Source organism: Pelophylax lessonae (genome assembly GCF_965119305.1).
Source record: "Pelophylax lessonae genome assembly, chromosome: 2".
Classification (NCBI taxonomy): domain Eukaryota; kingdom Metazoa; phylum Chordata; class Amphibia; order Anura; family Ranidae; genus Pelophylax; species Pelophylax lessonae.
Genome location: NC_138769.1, coordinates 443,579,793 through 443,594,353, shown reverse-complemented (window position 1 = coordinate 443,594,353; position 14,561 = coordinate 443,579,793). Strand labels below are relative to the sequence as shown.

The window sequence follows — 14,561 nt, the reverse complement described above, 5'->3', positions numbered from 1 at the left end:
TCTAGGAAATCCCAGGCACCACAAATACATGCTGCATGGCCAGATGCCTCCATGTGCATGAAGCCTAATGGGTGGAAAGACAGCAATAAAAACGTGACAGGTGTTGCAGACCCTCTTCACTCTATACAAAACTAAAAAGTTTTGCCTTCAGTTATACTTTAATAAAGTTTGTTAAACATACACTGGTGAATGGGAAAATGCTGGGTCATGAGCTGCACCTATCTGACGTGGTTATCTGCCAGTGTTGCCAACCTCCTGCAGCATTTTTTACTGCCAAAACATGGAAAATTTACTGATGGAGCACATTTTTTTCTAACAACCTGAAAAATGACAGAAATCCTATTAAAAATGAAGACAAACAATATTTAACCAGTTTACGCAAACTGACGTACCAGTACGTCAGTTTGAAGAAGTGGTTGTACCGGGGGGTGATGCCTGACCCGGTACCATTTTCTAGAGCTGGCGTTCGGCTTTCTGGGGATAACAACCGATGCGGCTCAACAGCCGCTCGGCTGTTATCCCAGCGAGCATGAGGGGACGTCCCCCTCTACCGCCGCCTTCCGCCACTCTGCCCGGGTCTCCTGTCCCACCGGGAGACCCAAGCAACCAGCCAGCACACCAGCTGGCTGGTTAGAGTCCCAAACTAAGTTGGATTCGGCTTCAATCGGGTCTCTGATCATGTAACCCGGAAGCAACTTTTACTCGGTTTATTCCGGTTTACTCGGCTGCCAACAGGGCCGATTTAAAATTAACTGTCAATATTCAAAAATGCAGATTTCTGAGTTTTGAGTACTTTGAAGTACAGTGGAGGGGTTGGGGGTCCCCAGATCCCTCCATAAAGAGCACCTGTCACTGCCTATTACTATCACAAGGCAAGGGATGTTTACATTCCCTGTGGGAGCAATTAAAGTGATCAGAATTTTTTTTTTTTTTAAAGAAAGTGTTAAAAATAAAAAATAAAATAAAATAAATAGTAAAAAAAAAAGGAAAAATTTTAATTGCTGTAATTTTGTCGCCATTCCGCGAGTGTGCGCAACTTTAAACCGTAACATGTTAGGTATCTATTTACTCGGCATGACATCTTCTTTCACAATATACAAAACAATTGGGCTCAGTTTACTGTTTATTTTTTTCAAATTCAGTTAAGTGTATTTTTTCCCATAAAATTGCGTTTGAAAGACCACTGCGCAAATACCGTGTGACAAAAAATATTGCAATGGCCGCCATTTTTATTCTGCAGAGTCTTTGCTGAAAAAAGTGTATATATATATATATATATATATATATATATATATATAATGTTTGGGGGTTCTTAACTTGTAAACAACATGTTATAGAAATAGGCTTGGTCCTTAAGTGATTAAACAGTATAAACACAATAGGGAAACACTGACAATACCCATAACAAGTAATTTGCCTGGTGTACACTTAAAAAGCATCACAAAATATCAGCCCCTGATAATTGCAGACAGTTTTAAAAATCACAGATTTTTACAAACAGTAAATTTATTGACGGTTGGCAACCCTGTTTCCTGCCTCTCTGGATAAGACTTTATTGGTGGCTTTCATGTCTATACTTTGCATGTATAGAAAATTACTCGTGTTTTTTTGTTTTGTTTTTTAACAAAGTCAATTTGAACAAACATACAGGAATCAGACATGAGCAATAAAACCCTCAGGCAATGTGGCTAACTGATGGCCAACTCGGGGATGCAGGAGAGAAGAGGCTGCAGGTACCAGTCTAGCAGTTTGGAGAAGCCTAAGGGAGCAGAGGATAAGGTAAGTAAAACTGCTTTACTTGATTCCCCTATACATAAAGGAGCACTTAACCCCTACAGTACAGGAGCAGCCCAACTGCAAGGGGTAGAGGTAGTTCAGTTTGAAATGTGCATGCTCGTAAAGAAACATCTTTTGCATACCTAAGAATTTGCAAGTGAAATTGAATAAACGTTTTTTTTTCTTCATTTTTGCTAGCACATGGCTGATTGACTGATGTGAACACAGCTTAACCCTATGTGCTCAGAACAGTGAATTATACCTATGTTGCTACTTAGAAAACAAAGAATACTGTAATCAGTCTCTATTCCTTTAGTATATCAACCTAAATTTTTCAATTACACAACACGTACTTCTATTCTTCATTGGATTTTATGTGATCTATTATTCACCTTATTACATAGTTGGTGAGGTTAAAAAAAGACACCAGTCCATCCAGTTTAACCTGCGGAGTGTGTGCATGTGTCTATGTCAAGATTACATTGTACATTGTAATCATTAAGGTGCCCATCTAATCGTTTTTTGAAACTATGAACATTCCCTGCTAATAAAACAAAACAGTGGCGCCAAAAAATACAAAGTGCAATAGTGCTAAATATTATAAATGTGAACAAATGAAATAATATAGATTAAAAGTAATATTCACAATAATAAAAAAAGGTGCAAATCGTGCAAATGATAATAAATCTTGCACACCAAAATGAGTGAATATAAATGCAACTGAAAATATGTATACAGGGGCCACCCTGTATGCAATGATATAAAGTGCTGAGTGTGCAGAAGTAAACACAATAAGATATAATTGTATAGAACCAATTGAAAATAAAGCGATTGTGACTAAGCAGATATAAACAATAATTGCTTAATAAAGTGCTGATGGCGCTTTCCCGTTATCAGAGAAATATTGCACTCTCCAGAGGTGCACTCTAACAAGTCCACTGTGAGTGATCCATTGGTATCCTTTGTGGTGACAAGTGCCTTCACCTCTCCACCCTATGTGATTGGGTCCTCACCTCCGCTCCTGCGACCTAGCGGCTAAGCATAGGTCTAAAAGCGTAATTTTGCCCATCAAGGGCCACCTTTCCTGGAGCCAGGGAGTATGCGTCAGCCCCTCAGTAAAACGTCACTCTACGAACAACACCCCTCATGGAAACCGGTGGTAGTAACATGAAAAGAGGGGGGACTCGAATAGTGCTTATACCTCTTTAAATTTATTCAATAATAAAAAACATGTAGACAGGTACTCACATTTAAAAGGTGCTTGCAGTGCACCAAACTAAAAACAGCCTTTCTTAATCAGTTAATCTGTGTGATGGTAACCAGGCAGAAGTGGAAGATCTGTAAAAGCTGCTCCTTTACTTCCTGGATACAGCAGAGAACGTCCGGGTCCCTCCCCTACGTGTGGCGACACAGGGTCACGTGTCTTCCTCAGGGGGAAATTTTCCATGGAATTGTTTTGTTTTATTCTGCTTTACACTTATGAGAGAGTGCTGTGCCCGCTGCATTACATAGAATTACAATACCCATTTTTGCTCGCAGGATTAACACTTTAATATTAAATTCCCTACTAATACCACTGCTTAAGGAATAGAATTCCACATCCTTACCGCTCTGACAGTAAAGAACCCTCTACGTAGTTTAAGGTTAAACCGCTTCTCTTCCAAGGTTAAACCGCTTCTCTTCCAATTTCAGTGAATGGCCGTGCGTCTTTTTAAATTCCATTTTACTAAAAAGTTTTCCCTATGCTAGGGTCACCAGTAGAGAATTTGTACTTCGCTATCATATCCCCTCTCAACTTAAGTTAGTTAAAAGGAGAACTAGTGCAAACATTTCTCTTCTCTAGCAAGGCATACATTTAATCCCTGATGTTATCAGCTGTATTGTATGGCAGCATCTCTCAGTGTATTTCCACTTTAAGATGATTACAGAATGTAATCTGTGAGTGAATATAAAGTGTATGATTATTATATTTTACTTTTACAGCAATTCCAGGGCGGTAGTCTCTTTAATAAGGAAAGCTCACAGGGGTTCACAATATTTATGCATATTTGTCTCTATCTAAATTGCTAAAACTGAAGAGTGCCAAATCTGGTGTAGCTCTGCATAGAAGCCAATCAGCTTCCTTTTTTTTTTTTGTCAAAGCTTAAAGTGTTTCTAAACCCACAACAGCAAAATGAGTCTGTATATGCAGTAAAGTATGCTTGTTACACTCACAGTGGAACCTAAGGGGTTAATCCTCTGCATTGTGTAAAAAGGCTGTTCGATCCTGTCTTCTCTGATCCTCCCCTTCTTCCACTGTCCCCAATCTATATCTTGATAAGACATGTATTGCTAGACAGATTCTTTTTTTTTCTTAGGAGAATGCATGTGAACAGCACAAGCACAAGACCAGCACTGTCCAAACAGAGGATCAGGGGGCCTACAGCCTTATAGGACAGTCAGAGTAGAATGAAAACTCCTCCTACAAGCTTTAACCAGACACTGGACACAGAGCTGACAGCACAGTGGGAGCATGAGAGGAAGAGAACCACTGAACCAATCTTGGATTTAACCCTTGCTGATCTCTACTCGTGGGCATTGATTATATGTGAGGTGTGCTCACTTATGAGAGTAAGTGAGCAACGTGATCTGGTGAGTGGCCATTTCTTATTGCCCCCCTGCACTTGGTGGTGGAATACTGGTGACCCTGTTGAACTACACGAATGATTTGCGGCTTGTGAATTGTTGGAGTTTCGGATTCTCAGGGGATGGATGTTTTGATACACCAACAGTGAATGACTTTATAGGACTATTCTCCATATGCTGGGAGGAGTTCAACACTTACCAGAGTGACATCTTGGGGGACTCTTTATGGTTTATTTTAGAGTCTTATTTTAGAGTCTTTTTTAACACTGTTTCAAGCGCTACTATTATTCTTTCTTTATTTAACCAGACACTGATAGAAAGTCACAAGAGAAAAGGTATTTAGCAGTTTATATATATACTAAAATAATTGCACTTCCATGTTGATTGGCTACCATGCACAGCTGCACCAGACTTTGCACTCTTCAGTTTTAGAAAAACAACCCCCATATTTCTAACATAAGAAAGTAGTTGCTTTATATTATGCATCAGCAAAACCATTTAACAAGTGGATAGAAATCAGTTAAATAAACTGCATAATTTGTTTCTAATATAGTTTAATATTTTTTTGCTATGGAACATACTCCTAATTTAGAACAAATATTTATCGCAGTCAGTTGATGTGATTGGGCTTCTGTCATAGTGGGTATGAACCTGCAACAAATCTTGCTGTACAAGCAGGGTCATACACTTAGGGCCCTTTCACACGGGCGCTCCGTATGTCCGCAAATCATCCTATTTTTTTGCGGATGATTTGCGGACATAATGTAAGTCTATGGCATTGCGGATGTCAGCGGAATACCATCCGCTGACATCCGATTTTCTTCCTGTCAGTTCTGTTCCGTTTTTTTGAACTGAACAAAACCCTATTTTTGTTCAGTTCAAAAAACGGAAAGGAAGGAAAATCGGATGTCAGCGGTGTCATCCGCTGACATCCGCAAACCCCCATAGACTTACATTATGTCCGCATATCATCCGCAAACGGATGGGATGATATGCGGACTTACGGAGCGGATGACAGAAATGTCATCCGCTCCGTGGACGTGGAAAAAAAAAAAAAAAAAAGGACCGCAGCGGAGCTCTCACACGGAGCGGCTGTGTGAAAGAGCCCTAAGAGTACAATTTTTGTGTTATGATCCAATTTTCACATCTCAGATATAGCCAAATATGGGAAATGTTTCATTTGTAACTAGTAGAAATCTGAAGTATACAGTATATATATTATTGCCATGAGGGTTCATTTGCTTTGTGCAGTCCACTTCAGGTAAATTGGGATGTACAGTATGTAAAAAAAAACGCAAGTGTCAAGAGTTTTCTTCAGATAGAGCAGTTTTAGGCAGATGGATGTTTGCAGACAACATGGCTAATATCCTAAAGGCAAATAGGCTTTTCAATTTCCTCTTAGCTTAGTGAATAAGGTGAATTTCTGCTGACTTCCATCATCAAATCATGTGCAAGCAAAAAAGATTTCTTTCTTATTTTTCTTTGCATGTTATTGAATATTCTTGCAGTGTAAGATTTCACTGCATTCACTAAGCTAGAAAAAATCCCTTGCAAAGAGAACAGCCTATTTGCCTTTACTAAGCCAACCCCAATAAGCGAACCAAGCCATTTCTGGGCATTGACATTAAGGGGTTGATTTCTTAAAACTAGAGTGCAAAATGCATAGTAGCCAATCAGCTTCTAACTTCAACTTGTTCAACTAAGCTTTGACAAAAAAAAAAAACTGAAAGCTGATTGCTTTCTATACAGAGCTGCACCAGATTGTGCACTCTCCAGTTTTGATAAATTAACCCATAAGGGTGCATTCACACTCCAATTACATGTGAGGAGTGGGGGTTTCCAGGATTGGCTGAAGGAAGCAGCCCCATTGCAAGCAATGGGAGCTTCCGGTTCCTGCAATTAAGCATGGCTGCTCATATGTAATAGGAGTACAGCAATCACATTCAAGTGATCAGCCTTGAATGCAGTGTCAGTTTCTGCACAAACTTCAGCACCTGAATCCTTTTGATCAGTGCAACATTCAGTGGTGTGGGCAGCAGGAGAAGTTAGAATTTACATTACAGGTACAGATTTTGTTTAAAGCCGTAGTAAACCGCCACAAACATTTAAAAAAATATAGGGCCCTTGCAGGATAATGTCATAATATGTTAGTATGCACCGCATACTAGCACATTATGACATATTTACCTCCACCCTGCAGGCAGCGCAGCGCTGTCATAACTCCCTGTGCACTTTCATCTTCACATGGTCTTCCTTCCCTGTTCGCAGGTGCTGGGTGTATAAATGGTATGGCATTGGTATGCCTTCCCCTCAGATTGCATGCCACAGTGATGTCACTGGCTGCATCCCGTGTGAATATCTCCTAAATAGTGCAAGTTTAGGAGATATTCACTGGACATACTCCAGTGTAACAGTGTACCCTTTTCAGGTTGTTTAGCAGTCACTCAAATAATCTTGTGTGAGCTTGTACTTGCTCACTTTTTCCAGTATCCACTTCCTCTTACTTTCTTCAGTATCCACTTAAAAAAAACAACTGCCGCCACTCTCTCCTTGAGCAGGGTGACCAGATATGTGCCCCACTGTAGTCATTGTTGAACCACCTTGTACTTATGTCAGCAATGGCAGTAGTAGAAGAACATCTGGGATAATGGAGGATAGAAAACGATCTGGGGGTCCTTGTAGATCGGACGTAGCAATAGCATGCAATGACAATTTGCAGCAAGCAAGGCTAATAGACTATTATCTTGCATTAAAAAGAGTATTTATTCAAGAGATAAAACTAAATTTCTACTACCCAAAATTCTGGTTAGGATGCATCTTGAGCATGCCCTCCATTTTTGGTCACCAATCTTCAGGGAGGATGTCCTTGGACTGGAGAGAGTCCAGAAAAGGACAACAAAAGTAATAAGGGGACTGGAGGACTTCAGTTATGAGGAACGACTACAAAGTTAAACTTATCGTCACTCATTAGAAGGCACTTAAGAGGGGATTTTATTGCAATTAACGAATCTCTAAATGGTGACTTTATAATTTTCAGAAAATATTTAACCTAGGGTCTTTAAAGAAGACATGCAGTCACACAATGGATTTGGATGAGAAGCAGTTTAATCATAAACTCTCTAAGGGATTCTTCCCTGCCCTGTTAGAGTGGTAAAGATGAGAAACTCCCTTCCACAGTTAGTAGTGTCAGGGTGGAGTGTAGATAAATTCCAAAAACATTTTAGATGTGTTTCTCAGCAAACAGAACGTACAGGGATATGGAAAGGGACAGTGATGCTGGTGTCCTTATTCAACCCTACCAATTAAATAACTATGTAACTTTGTTTGGAGAGAATCCCTATCTTTCCTTCCCAACCATGCCTTCATCACTTGATTGCCAGGGTGTGCAAACATCTTAATTCACTCTGTCAGAGCTCCTCGTCATAGCTCACAATACCCTCTAATCCTTCAATACATGCATCCTACTGAACCCCCACCCTCCCAGCTCCCCTCCCCCCATTCATATGACCGCCAAATCAGTCCTCCACAGAATGACACTACAGATGCAGGGACATTTTTCCTTTTAGTGACACCACCAGCACAGTTGCATTTTTTTTCTTTCTAGTTATACACAAGAGCATTTTCCCTTCCAGTCCAATAATTTTTCCTTCCAGTTGGGTGAGCCACTTTTAAACACTACAGACTAAGACTGGGATGTCATTAAAGTTCATGTGCGTGTAAAGGCGGGCGTCCCAATACTTTTGGTACATCAAAGAGCTCAAAATATTTTAACCAGGAAAAAACACTATATATATATATATATATATATATATATATATATATATATATATATATATATATATTATCATCGACAGTCACTTACCATTGTGCTTTTGTAGGAAGCCAATAACTTTTTCCAGCACGGTGGTTTTGTCCATCTTGCGGGTGTTCCCAGGCAGCATGGTGCTAAGTTCTTTGATAAGAACATTAAACTGGTCCCGTCTCTTTTTCTCTGATCTGTTACGTGAAGCCCTAAGGTTTGTAAAAAGAAAAGGTATTAAAAATTGAACATAACTGGCCTAATTTGAGAAAAAAACTATCTGTGTTGGCAACTGTAATAAATTATTATGAAATTTCTTTGTTATATTTTCAAAACTGCAGCAGACAAAAAAAAAAAAAAAAAAAAAAGATTGTGACTGGCTGTTATGAAAATCGACAACTCTTTCAAATCCTCTTTAGTAAGTACACAGAGAGATAATGACTATGAATTATCACACATACCAGAAATTTAGATTATAGGAACCCCCCCATCCAACAATACAGACTGGTCCATATAATAGATAACTGAAGACTCAACACTGCATTACGGGTAGGGATTATGTGCCTATGTTGTAACTTATAGTAAATTGGTATTTTTTTAGGATATTTAAGGAGTTCCTGGGAAGCTCTGCATGGTCAGAGTGAAAAATATCAGCTGTACTAGCACTTTAACAAAGCCTTTGCACGAATGCCCATTTTGAGTTGCACTTGCTAACGACAGGTTTGCTTTGACACTATAAATATGCCTTCCTTACCTCTTTGCCCTATCCTTCTCATCTTCATCCATTAGCTTCTCTATGCAGCTATTCCTGTGAAGAGAGACAAAAGTTGAAGCTAACATGGAAAACACCCTCAGATTTTGCCTTTCGTGTGATTTAAAATGAGTCATTTCTATTTTGCTGGAACTAAATTCCCTGGCAAACCATCAAATGTTTCACATTAAACCTTGGGCACCCATTTTAATAAGAAAGCAGCTATGGAAATAACCACTAACAATGAAGGCTATTCCTATTTTCTCCCTAGTATATCTTTTAACAAAAACTTAACATTCAAATTTGTAATAACAATGTTTCCAAAAACTAAAAGGAAAGTGATACCACTCTCATTTTATGTTATGTATGTTTTTTTTTTCTTTAAGTCATACTATATCTGTCAATAATTGATTATCTTGGGTACTGATCCTTTATAGAGCAAAGTGGCATGTTTCTGGTACAATCATTTTTATTGTGAAAAGCATAACATCTTGACAAACGTTCAGCAATGCAGGGGTATAGTTCAGTGAGCATCCCAATCAAGTGACTTTTATAGGTACTAGCTTTCTACTGGATGACCTAATTAGATAACCCAAAGGTCCATATAAATCACCAAGGCTCAAGGACCAACTAACAAAGGCCCAAGATACACAAAGTGGCATGTTTGATCAGCTTTTTTTTTTGCAACGTATTACCCAGGAATCATCATTTAAAGGATAACATAAATTACCAACCTAACTCCCATTTCACCTGTGGTTTCATGCTTTGTCAAGGCTGTTTCTCAACTGAAATTTGTCTTTACAAGGTACTTATGTGAAATGGCCTTTGAGGCCTGGTTCACACTGGTGCAACATACGTTCCAACTTTGAGAGCACATGTCGCATGACGTGTATAAACCAATGGTTTCCTCTGTGAGTGGTCTTAACTTGTCCGACACAAGTCGGTCTGACTTTGAAAAAGGGTCCTGCACTACTTTGGTCTAACTTTGGTCCGTTTTCAGTTCATTCAATATCATTGAATGCCATTAAAGTCGGATCATCATCTTAACAGATCTGACTTGTGGCATGCAATGTGTGCTCTAAAAATTGAAAGGGAACCCCCCATGCCAAAATTTTAAAAAAAGTGGGGTCCCCTCCAAAATCCATACCAGACCCTTATCGGAACAGGTCAGGAAAGGGGGGGGCGAGCGAGCCCCCCCTTCCAGACCATACAAGACCACATGCCCTCAACGTGGGGGGTAGGTGCTATGTGGCAGGGTGGGGCTCTGCACCCCCCCACCCCAAAGCACATTGTCCCTATGTTAATGGAAACAAGGGCCTCTTCCCGACAACCCTGGGTGGTGGTTGTGGGGGTCTATGGGCAGGAGGCTCATCGGAATTGGGAAGCCCCCTTTAACAAGGGGGCCCCAGAGCCCACCTCCCTGTCTGAATGAGTATGGTGTATTGTACCCCTACCAATTCACCCCCAAAAAAATAGTGCAGTATAAATAAAAACAAGAGACGGTTTTTGACAAGTCCTTTATTAAAAGTGAAGACTGTCCCCCAACATAGCTCCAACGTGTCTTCTTCCTCAAGTCTTCTATCTCTTGTGATGTGTTCTTCCTCCGGTCTTCCTCCTCTGCTGCTGTCTTCTCCGCCACCAACCCAGTCCTTCTCCGCCGCTGTCTCCCACAGTTCTGTCATCTTTGATGCTTGGCAGTTCTTATATAGCCATGGGGCATGGCCATCTGGTGACGTCACAGCGAGACTCCACCCCTGTGACGTTACGTTACATCACAAGGAGTGGGGCCTCACAATGACATGACTGGATGGCCATGTGCCATGGCTATATAAGAACTGGCAGACGTCGGAGAAGACACAACTGCGGTGAGAAGGCCTGGAAGTGGCAGCGAAGAAGACAGCAGGCAGGAGAGAAGACAGCAAGCGGAGGGAGAAGACCGGAGAAAGAATGCATCACTGGAGGGAGAAGACCGCAGGAAGAAGACACCTTGGAGCTATGACAGGGGACATTCTTCAATCAATAAGGAACTTGTCAAAAACCGTCAATTGTTTTTATTTACGCTACACTGATTTTTTTGGGGTGAATAGGTACCCTATCCTCACTCACATGGGGGGAGCCAGGATCAAGGTGCTTTGGGGTGGGGGGGGGAGCACCAAACCCCCCATGTTGAGGGCAGGCTCACCTGCCTCCCCCTTTCCTCATGTGTCGGGCTGCGTGCTCGGATAAAGGTCTGGTGTGGATATTGGGGGGGGGGACCCCACAGCATTTGTTTTTATGGTGTGGAGTTTCCCATCAAAATATATACAGGACTGTAAGGGCATGGTATGGTCAGATCAAAGTCGAATCCCGTTGATTGACATTGCATGAAAGTCGGACATGAAGTCGTAGAGCAAAGGTGGATCGGAAGTTGTCTGACTTCCTTGTCGGAGCAGTTTGAACCCCGCATGATAGGATTGTTTGTGTTTTATATCGATTAAACATTGATGAAAAAAGTACAAAAAAGAAAAAACTAAGAATGCCCCCATTCTCTATATATTATTGAATATAATCTAAGACTGAGAACTGAGCAATCAAACACAGCTGATCCCTCAGTTCTCAGAGCTCCGTGAAGGAAGAGCTGGTGACTGTCAGTCACCGGCTCTCTGCTCTGCCCCCCCCCCCACACTAACTGGAGCGCTGGGCTGTGCAGGGGGTGGTGTGTGATTACACACAGTGGGAGCCTATCGGCGGGTACCGCAAACTCGATGTCCACCGGCACTGCTGATCGTGAGGAAAAGACAAAGAACTGCGATCTGCCTTTGTAAACAGAGCAGATTGCTGTTCTGACAAGAGGGAAGGGATGGAATTTGTGTCCCTGCATCTCTTTCCCTAGTAAAAGCACCTCCGACAGTACAGTAAAACACTGGCTAGGCACACAGTAAGCCCTTTGACCGCCCCTGATGTTTAACCTCTTCCCAGCCAGTGTCATTAGTAAAGTGACAGTGCATATTTTTAGCGCAGATTACTGTATTAGTGTCACTGGTCCCCAAAAAGTGTCAAAAGTGTCAGTGTCGGAATGTCCGCCACAATAACGCAGTCCCACTATAAGTCACTGATCACTGCCATTACTAGTAAAGAAAAAAAAAATATCCTATAGTTTGTAGACGCTATGATTTTTGCGCAAATGAATCAATATACGCTTATTGGGATTTTTGTTTACCAAAAACATGTAGCAGAATACATTTTGGCCTAAACTGATGAAGACATTCATTTTTTTCAATTGTTCATTGGATATGTTATATAGCAGAAAGTAAAAATATTGTTTTTGTTTTTTTTTTTCAAAATTTTTGTTTTTTTTTGTTTATAGTACAAAAAATAAAAAACACAGAGGTGATCAAATACCACCAAAACAAAGCACATTTTGTGGGAAAAAAAAGGACATACATTTTATTTGGGTACAGCGTTGTATGACTGCACAATTGTCAGTTAAAATAACGCAGTGGCGTATTGTAGAAAATGGCCTGGTCATGAAGGGAGGTAAATCTTCTGGAAGTCAAGCGGTTAACGTGAACCTAAAGATTATTACAAAGGTTCTGGCCACCCGCTTGTCCAGAATAGTTAATGCTCTAGTTTATACCCCAAATGTCTACAGACCTTAACATCCAGGGCCTGTTTATTAATCTTGAGGCCACTCATATGAGTCTGGGCAATAGAGTGGTGGTTTAGCTGAAAAAGATCTTGACTGGACTGGACCTATATGTGCATGGTGCTGGGACATATGGGATTTGGTCCCCCCTTTCTTACATAGATTTCCCTTTTGTATAGACAACCCCAAGCAGCTATTAAGATTGGGCACATGGTGTCTTCTCCGTTTCTGGTAAGAAGAGGTACCCATCTCAAGATGGAGCCACTAGCGATAGCCCTTCGTAATAACCCAAGAGTTAGGGGTTTGGTGCTTCATAGACTTGAGGAAAAGGTGGTGTTGTACACCAATGACATGCTGCTGTTTTTGCAAAACCTGAACCTCTCTTTAAAAAACCACAAACAAAATAACTGACCTATAACTGACATTCACAGCAAGGAACACATGGAAGGGCAACGCATGCAAGACAAAACAAGAAAAATTCCCAGCTCAACACACCAACCAGTCTGCTTACCAACCGAATTAACCTGTCTAACAGTATGCGTTAAAAACAGGGGTTTAGTTAGCATACATTTGCGTATGCGAATGTGTGCCAACTAAACCCCTGTTTTTAACGCATACTGTTAGACAGGTTAATGACTTTGTCCCCCTTTATTTTTTTTTCTTGAATAAAATTTTCTAAAACTAAATTTGACATTTGGAAAATGCTTTAGCTGTCTCTGATACGGTAATTTAACTTAATAAAAATTAAATTGTTTTTGGCTTTTTTGTATGTCCTTGGAAACTCCTCAGTTTGGATCCCCCTGTCGTGGTTTGAACAACTTGATGCCTCAATTTCCTCCTTTCTGTGTAATGGTAGAGAACCTTGTTTTAGTTTAGTTACTTTCAAGCAACCCTTCTGCCTCCAGGGGATTGGCCTTACCTAATTTCTATCAATAATTTTGGGCTGGTCAATTGGTTAATGCAAATGATTGGCTTGCATTGCAGAAAGATAAGGTTTTAGTCGTGGCGGAGGCCGCCTTACTAGGCTTGTATGAAGCACTGCAGTCCTTTTTATATTGAGGTTGTACCATCCCATATCCCCTTACTCGTACTATGAAGGCCACCATTAGGGCTTGGGACAAGACCCAAGTGCTTCCTCTAGCCTCCACTAACCATTGGTCTCCCTGCACCTCATTATGGAATAACCTGGATCTTGGCCACCTCCTCCAGCTTCCAAAACCTGCTCTATGGGCATCTAAAGGTATTAGGACTAGAGACCATGCTGCAGGAGGAGGGGCTCTCTAGGGCCCACTCAGTATTATATAAGGCTTTGCAATCTCTGCCTTCCTCTGGTGTGCCTAAATGTAGGAAAACATGGACAATGAATTTTCCTATTTTGGACAATGATGATTGGGATGACATATGGGAATACCCGTTTAATCATTTAATCTCCTCTGGGGATCGCTTGCTACAATTTAAAATTGTGCAATGAAATTACCTTACTCCTGCCAGGCTTAGTAAATATTCCACCAATCAGACTTGTTTGTGTTGGAGATGCTCCTGACCAAATGCAGATTTTTTTGCACTTATTTTGGACATGTCCTGATATAGGGCCTTATTGGCCTCTGTGTTTCAATTTATTTCTGCAGTGTCAACCATTCCAGTGCCCCATGGCATGCTGTACTGCCTCTTGGGCCTTGTGGAATCCTTAGTCCAAAGAACATAATTTAAAACATTACTTGGAGTGTTGGTATTCTATACTAGGAAAATTATTGTACAGAAATGGAAATCTCCTTTGCCACCTACTCTAAGTGATTGAAAATATTTGGTGAATTTGGTTCTCCCATTGTATAAGGCTACCTACAACAGCAGAGGGTGTCCAGTTAAATTTGATAAAGTCTGGTCAGTGTGGGTAGAGAGCCCTGATATTGCCTGTATTTCTCGTGGTGGGTTTACTTTGGCCTTGCCATGGTTCTGGGGTTACCGCTGCTTTAGTGAGGCTTGTA

The 14,561-nt window shown here is 40.8% G+C and overlaps 1 protein-coding gene across 2 annotated transcripts in view; it reads right to left on the bottom strand.

Annotated features, from left to right (window-relative positions):
- Positions 1–14,561, bottom strand: part of NPAS2 (neuronal PAS domain protein 2) — a 201,136-nt gene that overhangs the window by 75,059 nt on the left and 111,516 nt on the right. For both annotated transcript variants that reach the window (XM_082244362.1, XM_082244363.1), the window contains exons 2-3: positions 8,955–9,008; positions 8,264–8,412 (exon numbers count right to left, since the gene is read on the bottom strand). In XM_082244362.1, coding sequence (XP_082100488.1) covers positions 8,264–8,412; positions 8,955–9,008 — 203 coding nt within the window. The remainder of the gene's footprint in view (positions 1–8,263; positions 8,413–8,954; positions 9,009–14,561) is intronic.